The sequence below is a fragment of the Rhagoletis zephyria genome, unplaced genomic scaffold, assembly GCF_001687245.7.
Source record: "Rhagoletis zephyria isolate East Lansing unplaced genomic scaffold, Rhagoletis_zephyria_1.1 Rzeph_scaffold_04230, whole genome shotgun sequence".
NCBI classification, from domain to species: Eukaryota; Metazoa; Arthropoda; class Insecta; order Diptera; family Tephritidae; genus Rhagoletis; species Rhagoletis zephyria.
Genome location: NW_016161313.1, coordinates 8,295 through 23,479, shown reverse-complemented (window position 1 = coordinate 23,479; position 15,185 = coordinate 8,295). Strand labels below are relative to the sequence as shown.

Below are 15,185 nucleotides of genomic sequence, written 5' to 3'. Positions count from 1 at the left end.
CGTATTAAAGATGATGAAGTATGACTTCCACTTCGATAAATAATCGAGATAAACTAGTGAAGACACTGATTGGAATGAGTGGAACGTGATTTTTCAAGTGGTTTTCAGCGAAAACTGGTTTTCGTTTGACAGTTTTTACATGGACGAAAACAAAAGTTTTAGGTTGAAAACCAGTTTTAGCAACGAGAACATGTTTTTGATGTCGGTCAGAACATGGTATTACATTCTATGTTCTTTGTGATAATGAATGTACTGCCACGTTTGTAAGAAAAATTGTTTTTTGGTCAGAGTACAGGGAGACTCTTTTTAAATTAATAAAGAAAACACTGAAAATCGGGACATAATCGGTACAAATATGAAAAATCGGGACATTTATTCGTCCCGACTTTTAAACAATATTCAGCGGGACAATTTTCTCAAAATCGGTACAAATGGCCACCGTAAATATACATAAATGAAGATACTGGAATCATTATTATGTATGCGCTATAAAAGAACAAACTGATCGTATGATGTACGGTTTAAATACTTTAATTGTTTTGTATACAAAGGCGTAGCCAACCTTTCACCTAGAGGGGCTGGAGTTTAAATTGAGGGTAAAAGTATTCTTTACAACGATATAAATTATTTAAAAATCGGTCTGTAATTTTTTGTTTAAAATATTCTTTTTTTTTATAAAAAAATAATTTTTTTGTTTTTAAGTGTTTTTTCTTCTTGCTTCCGAGAGCGAAGCGGATTTTAGCAGAAGCTTTTTCATTGCAGAAGGCTTGCCATTGCCTGCCAAAGGGATACCGCTTTTATAAATACTTTTTTCTAATATAGAAGTTGTACGGAACAGCCCTTAGTATATACCTCTAACCAGGCAACCACAGCGGCAATTTGCGTAGTCGCCTAGTGAGTTTGTTTTGTGACCGCTGGTGGGTAGAGTAGAAAGGTAATTTTCAGCAGGGAACTAGTATTCCAATATTGAAAAATATCAGCCCCTCTAAGAACTCTTTTATATGTATACTCCTTAATTACAATTTCAAATTCCGAAGTTCTCAGCTGACAGCTAATTTTAAGAAAAAGTTGCAATACCAAATTTTTTTGAAACAAATTATTCACAATAAACGTATAAATTAATCCCATAAAAACTCGATTGGAGCGAATTCAATAAATTAAAAAAAAATATTACGCCATATTGGATCCGTCATTTTGAATTTTAAAAATTCATGGACATGTTCATAATCAGCGACCCCAAATACCTCTAAGTAAAAAGTTCCAAGCGAATTCAATAAATTTTGAAAAACTTTGAAAATGAAATGAAAATTTGTATTACACAAAAGCGTGGCAACCCTGATGGAAAATATTTTCTGACCAAAGTTCTCAACAATATCTTTCATAGTGCGACTTTTTAGATTAATTGTGCTGAATCGAAAACAAGTCGCAATCTTACACTATTATGCTAAGGGACATATTTTGTATATAAGGGAAACATTGTTTAAGAACCTTCTCTTGATACATACACATGAATAGTAATATTTTACCTTTTTTTCTAAACAAAAAATTAAATAATTATGCTATTCAAAATAGGTGGCAACCCCATTAAAATATTTTTGAATTAGGGATCTTTAAAATACCTACATACCTTTTTCAAGAAACAGAAATAATGAAAAATATTTGTTGTGATTTTTCTTGGGAGCTGGTGTGAATACCTACAGTATAGTTCATATTCGACTATTATTTATTTTAATGTAGTCACATGTCTTTAATTCTTTTCAGATACATTAAGCAAAGAAACACGAAAAATGTTGAACGAACAATACACGGAATGTAGAATTCTACCCACCATCAACGAAACTTTTCCTCAATTTGGTCGATCTATTGCAACGTTGCTCTCGCCACTTGACTTATCGCTGCGCGCCTCCAACATCATACCGATAACGCCACCCTCCACACCCTCACCGCCGCGTAAGCGTCAAAGATTAATGTCAGACGAGAATAGCCTCTGGCGACCGCATGCCATGGGGGCAACTCAACTAACACCGCTAACCACGTTGCTACCAGCAACACCCGTAGCCACAACCACATACACACACACAGCAACAGCAACAGAAACAGCAACTTCAGCCTCAGCCGCTGGTGGCAATTACCTGTCTCAACTAACTTCAATCTACGATTGTCGTCACGACGAATTACCGACGCATCATGCAGCGTCCAGCGGATATAAAAACAATTTACACCAAATAAGAAACTGCTTTGAAGAAATTCCAGAAAGTCAACCAACCGCATTGCAACCCAACCCAAATGAACCCCCGTTACGAGAGCAAAAACATACGCACTTACAACAACAAACGCCACAACAATGCCAATTGCCCATTATATGCGTGGACGATGAAACGATTGTGTTGACCGAGGACGAGGAAGAAACACTTGTCAGTTCGCACGGATACACCGAGGACATGGACGACGAAGAGGACGACGACGACGCCGACGACGACGTTGATGATGGCAACGCCGACGATGTGTTGGAAGCAGTCAGGATGGCTGACTTTAGACCAGCATTGTACACAGATGCCAGCAGTAATGAAAGTAAGAAAGAAGTAGGCGAGTGCAGGGGAAATGATGAGCATGGGGGTGATGGTGAGGATGAAGAAGAATACGTAGACATCTTGAGCAACGACGACGACGACTTAAATCCGCTCAATAGCGCTAATTTCACACAACATCTGCAGAGCCGAGCATTGGAGGAAGAGCTCGAAAAGACCGGCAAAGTATTGACGCGCAATAAACTCACCTATGACAATGAAGAGTTGCACCATCGAGCCATTGACGGTTTGGCCAAGTTATTCGAACGAGATTTTCTTGTGCCAAAGAGTGCGGCAGAAACGCAAGGCAATATTTTAGTAACAAACAAACAAACGAATGTTGCGTTCACCGCCGACTTGCAAGAACGTCACAGAGCAGCGCCAGGGGAAAAGCCCTCGTTAAAAGCGAATAGTTTTGGTCGTGCCCACCAGCAACGCAGCCATCATAAATCGGAGCGAAAACGCATGAAATTGCGAAAACATCAACTCGCACTCGACGAGGAGACCATCAGCCCCGTCTCGGGCACCATCATACGGAAATTGCGCGACGACGAAGAGTTGGTGGTGCGCAAAGGTGACATTGATCCGGCTTTCAATGTGGTTGAAATCACCGAAGAAGCTAAGGCGATTTTGGCCAGCATCGACAACAAAATCGGCGCTTACTTGTGCCAACTGTGTCGCACACTGTACGATGATGCATTCCAATTGGCACAGCACCGGTGTCCACGCATCGTTCACATCGAATATAAATGCTCCGAGTGCGAAAAGGTGGGTGGAGATAATGGGTGGATATTAAAGGCTTGATCAAATTTTTTCTCGCCATTTAGGTCTTTAATTGCCCAGCTAACTTAGCCTCACATCGCCGCTGGCACAAGCCCAAGTCCGAGCTAATGGCCAGCAGTGGGCAGAGCAAGAAGCGGCAACAATACGAACAAACCACTGCGCAAGGAGGCATGGGACATGAAAAGCGAAATGCAGCTGATGACGGACCAGAGGGAGTTTATCCATGCGTGCAGTGCGGAAAAAATTTCCGACGGTAAGTGGTTTAATCAAGCTTATCTAAAGCAGCACAAACTTAATTGAAGAATAAAAAAAATACATTATCCTTCTTTATATGTATGTATTTGTTGAAACTCTACCATCCTCATTACAGCCAAGCCTATTTGAAAAAGCATCAAGCATCACACCAAATGCTGGAAAATCTCAAATCTTTGGACATCTTCAAAAACTCTGCTGCCATTCGAAATCCGAGTTTTCCGCATTCAATGCCACAACCTAAAAGCCATTTCAGCTTTTCCAATGCACCGGCGACCGCAACGTCTTCGCGTTTACCCCACATACACGCCGCCCACTTCAACAACCCTCACACGCACACCATCAAACCCTATCCGCAGCGTTTGAACGCATTTCCCTTCGATCAACGACGCTTCTATTCACTTAGTGACTTTTATCTCTCCCAACACTTGGATCATTCGCATTCCGCCTTCCAGTACGTGCAGGCCAATCATTTGCGCAACCTAACCACTGTAGCTGGTGCCTTTGCTCCACGCGCCCAACTGGTACCGCCGCCGCCCAGTGCTTTGGTTGCANGTTAATCAAGCTTATCTAAAGCAGCACAAACTTAATTGAAGAATAAAAAAAATACATTATCTTTCTTTATATGTATGTATTTGTTGAAACTCTACCATCCTCATTACAGCCAAGCCTATTTGAAAAAGCATCAAGCATCACACCAAATGCTGGAAAATCTCAAATCTTTGGACATCTTCAAAAACTCTGCTGCCATTCGAAATCCGAGTTTTCCGCATTCAATGCCACAACCTAAAAGCCATTTCAGCTTTTCCAATGCACCGGCGACCGCAACGTCTTCGCGTTTACCCCACATACACGCCGCCCACTTCAACAACCCTCACACGCACACCATCAAACCCTATCCGCAGCGTTTGAACGCATTTCCCTTCGATCAACGACGCTTCTATTCACTTAGTGACTTTTATCTCTCCCAACACTTGGATCATTCGCATTCCGCCTTCCAGTACGTGCAGGCCAATCATTTGCGCAACCTAACCACTGTAGCTGGTGCCTTTGCTCCACGCGCCCAACTGGTACCGCCGCCGCCCAGTGCTTTGGTTGCAAAATGACCCAATATTGTGCGTCCCGTGCCACGCATTGCACTTGGCACCACTATAACAACAACAACAACAACACTCAGCAGAGACATGACACAAGTACCGACGGCACCGGGACCATCAGCGGCTGCTGGCCTGGGCGCTTCGACTAATGCTGCATCAGCTTTCTTGGCTGGCNGGTACCGACGGCACCGGGACCATCAGCGACTGCTGGCCTGGGCGCTTCGACTAATGCTGCATCAGCTTTCTTGGCTGGCAATAGTCATTTTAGTTGGTTGCCGGCTGCGTCAACAAGCGGAGAAGCCATGCCAACGGCAACAGCTCCAGCATTACCTACTTTCAGGGGGCATATTTAGGGCAGGCATTTGGAATGTGTGTGTTGAATTTGCCATGGAGAAAGTAGTAGTTAGTAATGAATTTGAAATATTTTTTTTTTTTTTAGCTAAACTAAATAATTAAAAATGAATATTTACATAGATACTTAAATATATTGTATTTATTGCAATTATTAAATATTGAGTTAATAAAAATAGTAAATAAAATCTATGTGTATGCAAGTGTACATACGTATCGTCGGTGTTTTTGCAAAACCGCCCATCGACCAAATGCGAATCCGCCTATCGACGGCACTCAAATTTTGCAGGAGAGCGAAAAAACGGGTTTTCTTTGAAGGCATTGACTTGATAGGCGGCATTTTCTGTAGCTATTTTTTTTACAAATCTGTTGTTTTAATAATGATTTTAAGATTTTATGCATAAATCTCGATGCCTGGAGTTCAGGGTCACCAAATCTCAGTTTTGCCACAAGGCGATTTAGGCGGTTTTGCAACTGGTCGACGGGCGGTTTTGCAAAACCATCGACGATATGTACATATACATATGTATGTATTTCCCTTAAATGTTTCGCTTTTCCTCAGTGTTAAGCTTTCGACTGAAATGGCCCATTTGAAGTGCGTAGGATAGCACGTAAGACATGTAAGTTTCCTCATGAACACCGTGAAGAAGATGAGAGCGCGGACCTAAAAATAAAATATGTAACTACAAAAATCTTTCATATGCAAGTATTTGGTAGTATGCGGAACCCCAAGTGGCCCAAAAGAGATCGTCACTCCAGAAATCGTTGAAAAGAGACATGAAATGATCTTGGACGATCGGAGACTGCAAGTGTATAAAGTGGCTGAGGCTGTAAGCATATCCACTGAGTGAGTAGATAACATTTAACACGAACAGTTGACTATGAGAAAGCCGGCCATGGGATTGGTGCCGCGCCTGCTGACACTGGACCAAACGCAAACGTGGGGCCACTTCAAAGGCGTGTTTGGCGATGTTCAGCTCGAATCCGAACCAGTTTTTTCATCGTTTCCTAACGGTTGACGAAATGTGAATCTACCACAATACAACAGAGATCCATCAGGGAATGCACAAAAAAGAAGGTCAAAGTGGGTCTGAAGGCGAATAAGGTTATGGCCAAAGGTTTTTGGTGTCGCTCACATCGATTAACTTGAAAAGGGCAAAACGATCACTGGCGTATATTACGTCGAGGTTTTGAACAGATTCGATATTGACTTGGAACAAAAACAACCGCACTTAATTCTTAAAAAAACTTTAAAAAAAGTCTCCCGCCAGCTCCTTCGTCCACTTCTCCCCCTCCTCTTCACCTTCTAGTCCATTGAAAACCTTTTTCAACCCAGATGTACAATCAGGGAAGTAAACAGATGGTAATCTGAGGACTCCTGGTCAGGGTAATGTGAAGGGTGGTTCAAACGAGTCCAGGTGTCAAAGCAGGTTTTTGTTAAGTGCATGCGGGCATTTTGTTTGCGAAATAATAGTCCGAGCTGCGATCGACAGGCGAAATATTTATAATGCTGGATTTCCACTAGGCATTAAATGGCAAAAATGACAAATGACAAAGTCGGGCATTAAAAAATAATGGTGGCATTACATTCAAAAATCTTTCATTAAGTTCATTTCCATATGGCATTATTTTAAATGGCGTTAATTTTTTGTCGTTTCAATGCCTAGTGGAAATTCGGCATAAGATATCATCCGAATTTGTTGAACTCCGAGATACGCCAAGAAAGAAACAATGCAGCGGTATTAAGGAAAAGCGTAGAAATGAGGAAAGAAAGCGAAGTAAAAGGGCAGCACAGGCGGAACATCCACTGCAGCCTCAATGATCAACGAATCAAATTAGGAATAATGGTCGAATGACTTCAGTCGATTTTGTGGCCCGACTAGAGAGACCCAAATGCATAGGTATTCTTTTTGAATACGAAGGCGCGAAACAGGTGGTCGCTGCATAAGTACATTCAATCTTTACCTTTCAAAGTTCTTTAGAATATTCGGAAGCTGTAAATTAAGTAGTCGTATTATTCAGAATAGAGCCTAGATAAACTAGCGCGTGACAATAAATTTGCGACTGTGACTATAGTCATCATAATCATAATATAACCTAATATGGGAAGGCTAATTATGACAGATTGTGGCCCTTGGATGCTAAGAATCGTAAAGTTCTTCATGCATACTTCAGAAATTAAAACGTCCTCTAATTTTATATTTAGTTCAAATGATAGAACCATAAAAATCCCTTGCATCATACCTCTTGCATAAACCACCGCCTCCGTAGGCATATTAACCAAGCGGTCATTCGCTGCCGCTTCATTTTCATTCGGAAAGTCCATCTCTTTAGGTATGACATCTACCTCAGCGCTGCCATCGACTGCATTCCGTACATAATAGCCATTGGTGAATACCGACAAAATCAGAGTTTCATCTTCACTGAGAAAAAAAAAGTTTGCAAAAGCTTACTTTAGACTCGTATACCATTTTGCCTGCTACATACCTATTCTGCTCCACTATCTGTTGCACTACATCGTTCCAATGCAAGAGTGTGCGTATTTGCTCTGCCACATTTGCCGACGATTTGATGCCACTCTCCACGATAAGGAAGTATCCCTTATCTTTGCGCTTTAAAACTTCCAAAGCTTTCCCCATCATTTCCGATAGTTGTGGCGTACGTTTCTTCGGCGCTTTCAGCCCATCCATCAACAGCGGTAGATAATTATTCGCGAAAATACCCATGACATGATCCACATTAGTGCCATTTAACTCCTGCAAATCCTGTTTATTCTGCAGTACCGCAAATTCACGCTTCAATTTAACGTTCAGCTTCTGCCAATCACTTATGATATTGCGGTTATCTCGCGAATCGCAAACTGTCTCATCGACAGGGTCCCACGCGGTGTTAGGTGAATGTGAGACGAGCGTTTGTCTTCCGCCGCCCATAATCACATTGACCTGCCGTCCCACTTCACTTTTAATGAGCTGCAATGCGGTGTCAATACAACCAGCCGCTCTAGCGGCTACTGGCAGCGCAGCATCGCATTCCCAAGCAGTGTTGGGCGTGTGAGCATATAACGCTCCCATAGCCGCGCCGGTAACGCGACGTGTGGTTATAAACCCAGTGCGCATACCATTTTCCTGTGCCTGCTCGAGTATGCTTTTCACGTAATGGCTAATATTCGCTGAAGCACGACAATCGCGAAAATGCACGCTGCTATCGAAACCACCCACACGAAAATTGGGACGCACACCATTAAAAAGAGCGCTGGCCACGGTGAATGGGTCACAGAGATCGGTATTACTGCAACTATTCTGAAGGTAAACAAAATATATATATATATTTATTTTAAATTTAAGCTGCTTTGTTCCTTAACATAATGTCGTGTTTTAACCTTTAATCGGCCAAGATGCGGAAATCGCTCCCAAATTAGCTTACGTTGTGGTTTACTTCGATTAGACAGCACTTCACGCGCTGCTGCCATCGTTTCCGTATCAATGCCGCTAATCACAAATATGATTGCGTTACGCGCCAGCTGCTTACGCCAATTCTTATTTAACGCCACTTCCAGCTCTTCAATAGCTTCATCGAACCATAATTTCTGCTCTGGTGGAATGTCGTCCTTCCAGTAAGGTGTGTCTTCTATACTAGAAACCTCACTGTCCACCTCGTAACGCATCATAATGCTTACGCAAAACATTGTTATGATCATGGTGAGTAGGATTGTAGTTGCAAAAGCAAAGATGCGCGTCGTGTTTAGGCGCAAATGACTAATTGGTGGCGATGATTTACTTTGCTCCATAGCTAGGTGCGATAATTTGTAGTCTACTGGTGCGGAGGAAGTATTAAACTGAGCTCGTATGAAAAGTGTAGTCGATCCATGAGGTGATGATCTTCTCACTTTTCGCTATCTCTGCTATACGAATTGACAAGATATAAATTTAATGGATGCGCTGATAACGTGCATGATAATTTTTTTTTTATTGAGCTGTGTAGATTTCACGAAATAAAAGATGAAAAATAAGTTGTACCCTTTTGTATGTATGTATAAATATGCTTTTCAAAAGGGTTGCTCATTACGCTCGGTCGAGATAGTAAAGAACGCACGCTTTTCGTAGTCTCGGAAGAAAAATTTAAACATCCATAGCGAACAAAGAGGTTACATAGTTTACTACCTGCTCGAAGGATAACATCTAACAATTTTGCAATAGGTAATAAATACGAAATGATGTTAAGACATGCGCAGGAAAGAGGTAGCTTCTTCGCAATGAAACACAGATGAAATTTTTTCCAAATCGGATGTAGATTTACGGGTAATAGGTAAGGAAACATTGACCATTTCTTCAGGCAGAAAAGTTATTCTTCTTTAAAGAAGTTAAATATCTGGTGATGGAGTTGTCCATTATGGTAAACTCTTATGAAATTCGAACCTAAATAAAGATAGTCAAAACCCATAGACTCCATGTGGACCTGCCGGAAGCTAATGCGGAAAAACCTATCCTTTTAAATGCCGCGCTCGTATGGTTGAAGAAAGCAGAAGTATGGTCCCACCAAGCCAGGCAAAGCACACTAGGACGGCTTACCCCGCTGAGCATCACTGGTGCAATGAGAACCATACTGTAGAGGCCTTTTCAATTAAGATAGAGATTATACTGTTAACAACAATGCTTATCTCGGGGACAATGTGAAGGATAAAAAACTTATATGTATATCCATCAAATCCCAAGGAAAAATTGCAGATTAGATTTATGAACCTGCGCCTACGGAATTTAACTTTACGCATATATGTATGAGAAAATCTCACAAAATGTTTTTTTTTTAATGTGTGTCTTCCTTATCTCGACAGAAAATGGATGGAAGTTTGTAAATAGAATGTTCATACAATATGGGCCAAATATAGCAAAACTGCGTTTTTAGTTTTTCTCTCAGACTTTAGAATATATGTATTTGCAAAGGACTTTGAGATTTTAGGGGTATGATTAATTCAAAATTTTTTTTAAAAAAATCAGTGCAATGTGGAATAATAATATGTGTACCAAATGAGAGAGGAAATTTTTTAGAATTTAAAAACAATACAGTTTTTTGGTTTAATAGAACGAAAAGGTATTAGCTATTACGGTAAATCACGCTTTTAATAAATTTCACCTTTTTAAGTTAATAAAGTTTGCAGGAAGAAAGTCGATGCGTATATTAGTCCTCAAACAATAATAAAAGAAGATTTTGCAAATTTTCAAGAATATTTAAGGACAAAAAAGGACATTCATTTTCCATACCCATTCGTCCTTATGCACCAACAAACTTATTCTGTTAAAATTCTACCGATTTTTTTCTTTTATATCATATCTTATTGTTATACATTGCACTGACTTTTTTGTTTGAAATAATCATTTTTTTTTTAATTTAAAAGTCCTTTAAAAAAATCATGTGTTCAGAGAGAAAAACTAAGTACGCAGTTTTACTATCATTTACCCATAGTTTCGCGAATATATTAATTTTTTTGAGTGTGAAATTTACTGTCGCACGCTGTATTATAGGCAATGAAAGTTGGCATCAAATACAGCATACCTGTGAAGTTTCAAGAGTGTCCCTCCAAATTAAAAAAAAGGCAAAATGCCGAATATCTGTCGCAGCTATTTTGTAATTTTTTTTAAATTTAACGGCTTTTAAAATTTATTTAAGATACCTCAAAATGTCAACATAAAACGGTGAAAATGTTCTGTTTGCCCAAACAAACCAATCTACAGAAATAAAACTAGTGTGCGACCAAATGGAAAACAAATTATATTGCTTTAAGATGACGATCATTTGCGAAACAAAAATTTCAATTTTACAATTTTTATTGACACACTCGAATTTCATTTTGATATTGTTATATACATGAAGAAATTAATATACATATCGAAAGGTTATATTATATATATATCACGAGGGACACAAAACATCAGATCACATTATGTACCACTGCGAAGCTTTCACTACTTAGGCGCAGACTTCTATTCATACAATCACCATTCTTAGAAGCACATGACCTAAGTAGCCTTCAGCCTAGGCACCTCACGAGGTTCCTTAACTAACGATACTTCAATCAAAGAATACCTGTGATGAAATAAAGGTTTGTTAAAATAGATCGTCCTCTAAATAATAATAGAATCAAAGCTCAATCTCAAATGCATACATATAAATATATTCATCACGAAGTATTGGCTCACCCTTTAAAGAAAAATTGCAATACAACGTTTGCATGACTGTTTGTTTTACCTTAATACTGTACAAGATAACAGATTTCCAAGTAGATTCATACAGCAAACATATTTACATATATGCATATGTATATACGCAATTAAATTTAGTTTATAGTGTTTGCTATGATAAGCGTTATAGACAGAGAGCTCATGACCAAAAAGCTCATCAAACTTCAGATCGATTGAAATTTTTTGTGAGCTTAGCTTGTTAATATATAAATCGAGATCCGGAGGGCTGGCTGTTGAACAGAGGTGTTGATTATGCGTTTTTAGCTATTAAAGATGTCAATAAAAACCGATTACTCAACATACTTCAGATGACTTGAAATTTTGATAGAATTTTATTTACAGTATATAGAAAATGAATTCAAGGCTTCCTGCCAATTCTTATCGTATTAAAGTACTGCCAGACCATGTTGAAAGTGCAATGTTGCAACTATGTATAACTCAACATACTTCAGATGACTCGAAATTACATAAATACATATGTACATATATATATATATATATATGTATATATATGCTTACTTTCTTACATATTCTTACTCTTCTATTGTTTCTTCAATTATCAATTTGCTGCAAACCTAACGTAATTTGCGGTCAACAAACAATAAAACCTACATAGAGGACACCCCAAACCTTGTGATATATGTATAAAGTGTATTTTATTTGATTGAAATTGTCATAATAAATGACTGAGTGTGACAATTGTACAGACACGCACATATTTTAGTACATACAGATGTACTGACTCAACGACAAAAAAACTACAACCATTCATATTCATACGAAAATAATTGGCCTTCAAAGGTTGATTTATCCACCTGTTATGTCAAAACGGACAGTTGGAAAACTGTTAAGGTAGCGTGCCATAAATATGTATTTGTTTTAAATGTCACCAACTATGCTAAAAAAATTATTGTCAACTTACATACACATTTACATATATAGACATACACATAGATATGTACAGCCAGCGTCACAAATATGCATACCGTGACGTTTGACGATTTTATTTATTTATATTTGCCATACCAAATTTTTCTTATTTTTTGTGTAAAAATAGTGTTCATTTAACAGCAAAAACCATAAGAATGAATTTTTTTAATTTCATACAGAACTCAGGGGGGAAAATGCAAGAAATGTCATGAAATTTTAATCGAAATTTTCAATTACAAGTTGCAAAAAATTTGCCGTTAATTTTTTTTTCTGCCAAGGCTGTTGCACATTTTCTTTCATCAACGCAGCCGTATTTTTTATGTGAACACATCCTCAGCGAAAAAAAATTTTTTCTTATTTAAACTAGCACTTTATTAAAGTTTGGTGGGCTACAAAACTGCACACTCAATATTAAAAAAAAAATAAATAAATATTCTTGTGGTATTTGGCATGGAATATATATTTAAATAAATAAATTCGTTAAAATGTCGGAGTATGCATATTTTTGATGCAGACTGTATGTTAACACCGCATTGGTATGTAATTTTAGAATGTGGTAGAAATAAAACAAGTAAAGAAATTTTATGTATTTATGGAAGCAACCGATTTATTTGTATGCCCAATGCCTATCATTGCTAGTAACTAACTGCCGAAATATAAATGATCGATGGGCACTTTGAGCAAGTTTGCTAACAAAATTTTTCATTATATCATACAGATTTTGGTGAGAAAATTTGACAACATGTTTTGACACATTACGTTATTGGTCGAAAACGGACAAATAGCCAATTAGGCAGCGCATTTATGTAAATGACTGAATACCTATTCTAGTCTAAATTAATCTATGTATACATGTATATATGTATTAATGCCAGTTTACAATGTATTTTCACACATTTGACGACAAATGCCATTGAATTTCACGTAGCGAAAACCAGCATTAAGATGACTTCGAAGAAGAGATTGTTTCGATGGGTTAGCATAATCTGGCAACGGGCATTTTCAAAAAATTTATTTTGTGATGAAATTCGAATACGAAGCCATGACAGGAAAGACATTACTATAATGCATCATTCGTTGTAAACCATAATGCATTTTTAACATTCTCACAATAATTTGGCAATAGTACTTAAGTAGAAGTTGCTTCCTATCTGAAGGGGCGATTGGTTTTGACCATCGATTTTTGAGGACACTTTTATCCACTGGGATACGGGTAAGCAGCTCAAAGTATATAATCTCTCTTGGGATTCCTATTTTCACAAGTTGTGGAGACGCCAAACAGCAGGTGGACCAAACTGCAGAAAATGCCTCAAATTTCTAAGTGACTATTTGACCGATAGCTTCGGAAAAACTGAATTAGGGGGTTTACTAACATTCGCCAGAAAAGTAGAATGATGCAAAGGCATATAGGGACCAGTCTGGGCATCACAATGAGCCAGCGCGGCCTATGAGTGAACTTTTTAACCATAGCTGCCCAACTAAACTAACCTATAATTCAGATAAAAAATTGCTCCGTATTTTAGAAAAGAAAATTGATACAATGTTTTATTTCAATAATTTACTGCACTTTCAAAGATTTCATAGATAACAGTGAATCATTTATCGTATCTATGCGTTGGGTATATAAAATACTTTCGAAGTTAGAAAAGCACGCATTTGGAAGTGAAAACCACTATAAAATTGTCACAATTATTTTGAATTTGTTGCTGATAATTGAATCTGACAGGTGAATGTAGCGGTCGTGCTAAATATGTGAACATTCACACATATATATATATAGGAGTACATACATATGCAATCGGATATTAGTACATGGGTGAATGCAAATATTAAAATATTTTTCAAGTCATTTCGGGATCCCGGAATTCGCCTGGAAACATTTTCATTGCTGTTTCACGTTAAGAAAAATGTGTACATACATACATGTTAGCTATGTTTCTTTAGTTTTGTCAGCAGAAACCAGCAGATGAGAATAAAGTCACAATATTTACTAAAAAAATAATAAGAAGAAACTGTCTGTCTGAGCCATCGTCTTCTCACGCTCTTTTATCGCTAAATATCTCTATAGAAACAAACCTACTACTAAAATGTACTGGAAAGTTCGCGTAGTTTTAAGAAATATATGTTAAAAATGCTTGCAAGTGCAAAAGATAGTTGATGCGAAATTATTATATTAGTGGGATTAATGAAATGTCGCGGCTTATTACTTTTTGTATGAAAACTTTCTTGCAACACTGTCATATTATTTGAGTTGGCAATCATTGCAAAGTCAAAGTTAGAAAAAAGGAACAAGTCTAGAATACCAACTTATCTACAAAAAAAAAAACAAAGAAAATATAGGAGGCTAAAATTCAACTTTCCAATTGTACCGATTAAAAAAGTATTAATGCCAATTTAAAGGTATTCACTCTAAATACCTTCTACAGGGTTTAGTTTTATTTCTATAGCATTAATTATGAAATTTTATTCAAAAACAGGTTCTTTTAGGAAAACATTATAATTTTTTTTTTGTTGCTTAAAAATATAAAAACCAAAAATTATGTACATCAAGTGAAGGTAATAGGTTATGTAGTTCATAAGATATTAATATTTTAAATATCGATAGATGTCTCTTTAACCTCTCTTATCTTCTTTATTTTATACTTGCGCTATATAAATTTTGATATGGTTGAAATCGGCATGAAGAGCTCTATCGAGACACTTTTTTGGTCTATCCNCTCTTTAACCTCTCACATCTTCTTTATTTTATACTTGCGCTATATAAATTTTGATATGGTTGAAATCGGCATGAAGAGCTCTATCGAGACACTTTTTTGGTCTATCCATGGCTAAACGGTTGGTATTTTAGACTTATGCCAAAAAATTTTGTATTTTAATTCCGGAGGAACTCCAATAAATTCTCATTTTTGATCATATGTAACCATTTTAATAAAAATTAAGACATCTAAATGGTACAATTGTAAATGGAA

The 15,185-nt window shown here is 37.7% G+C and overlaps 2 protein-coding genes across 3 annotated transcripts; one reads left to right on the top strand and one right to left on the bottom strand.

Moving 5' to 3' along the window:
- Positions 1-1,787: 1,787 nt before the first annotated feature.
- Positions 1,788-4,162, top strand: LOC108370440 (nervous fingers 2). The gene is made up of 3 exons (XM_017625770.1): positions 1,788-3,335; positions 3,395-3,603; positions 3,721-4,162. Exons 1-3 carry the CDS (start codon positions 1,788-1,790, stop codon positions 4,160-4,162), a joined length of 2,199 nt encoding a protein of 732 aa, XP_017481259.1.
- A 1,041-nt stretch (positions 4,163-5,203) lies between these two features.
- On the bottom strand, positions 5,204-8,946 carry Alp13 (Alkaline phosphatase 13). Of its 2 annotated transcripts, XM_017625772.1 has the most exons (4): positions 8,430-8,946; positions 7,538-8,349; positions 7,295-7,473; positions 5,204-5,714 (listed from the first exon to the last, which is right to left on the bottom strand). In XM_017625772.1, exons 1-4 carry the CDS (start codon positions 8,835-8,837, stop codon positions 5,590-5,592), a joined length of 1,524 nt encoding a protein of 507 aa, XP_017481261.1. In that variant the 5' UTR covers positions 8,838-8,946; the 3' UTR covers positions 5,204-5,589. The 2 variants fall into 2 exon arrangements, with proteins under 2 accessions (XP_017481261.1, XP_017481262.1); XM_017625773.1 differs by lacking the exon at positions 5,204-5,714 and having other exon boundaries at positions 7,398-7,468.
- Between the last annotated feature and the right edge of the window lie 6,239 nt (positions 8,947-15,185).

Coding starts and splice junctions, on each gene's coding strand:
- Alp13 (XM_017625772.1), bottom strand. CDS start 8,837: ATGGAGCAAAGTAAATCATCGCCACCAATTAGTCATTTGCGCCTAAAC. Junction 8,350..8,429: donor CGCATCTTGGCCGATTAAAG/GTTAAAACACGA, acceptor GTTTACCTTCAG/AATAGTTGCAGTAATACCGA. Junction 5,715..7,294: donor GGCGGTGGTTTATGCAAGAG/GTATGATGCAAG, acceptor TTTTATTTTTAG/GTCCGCGCTCTCATCTTCTT.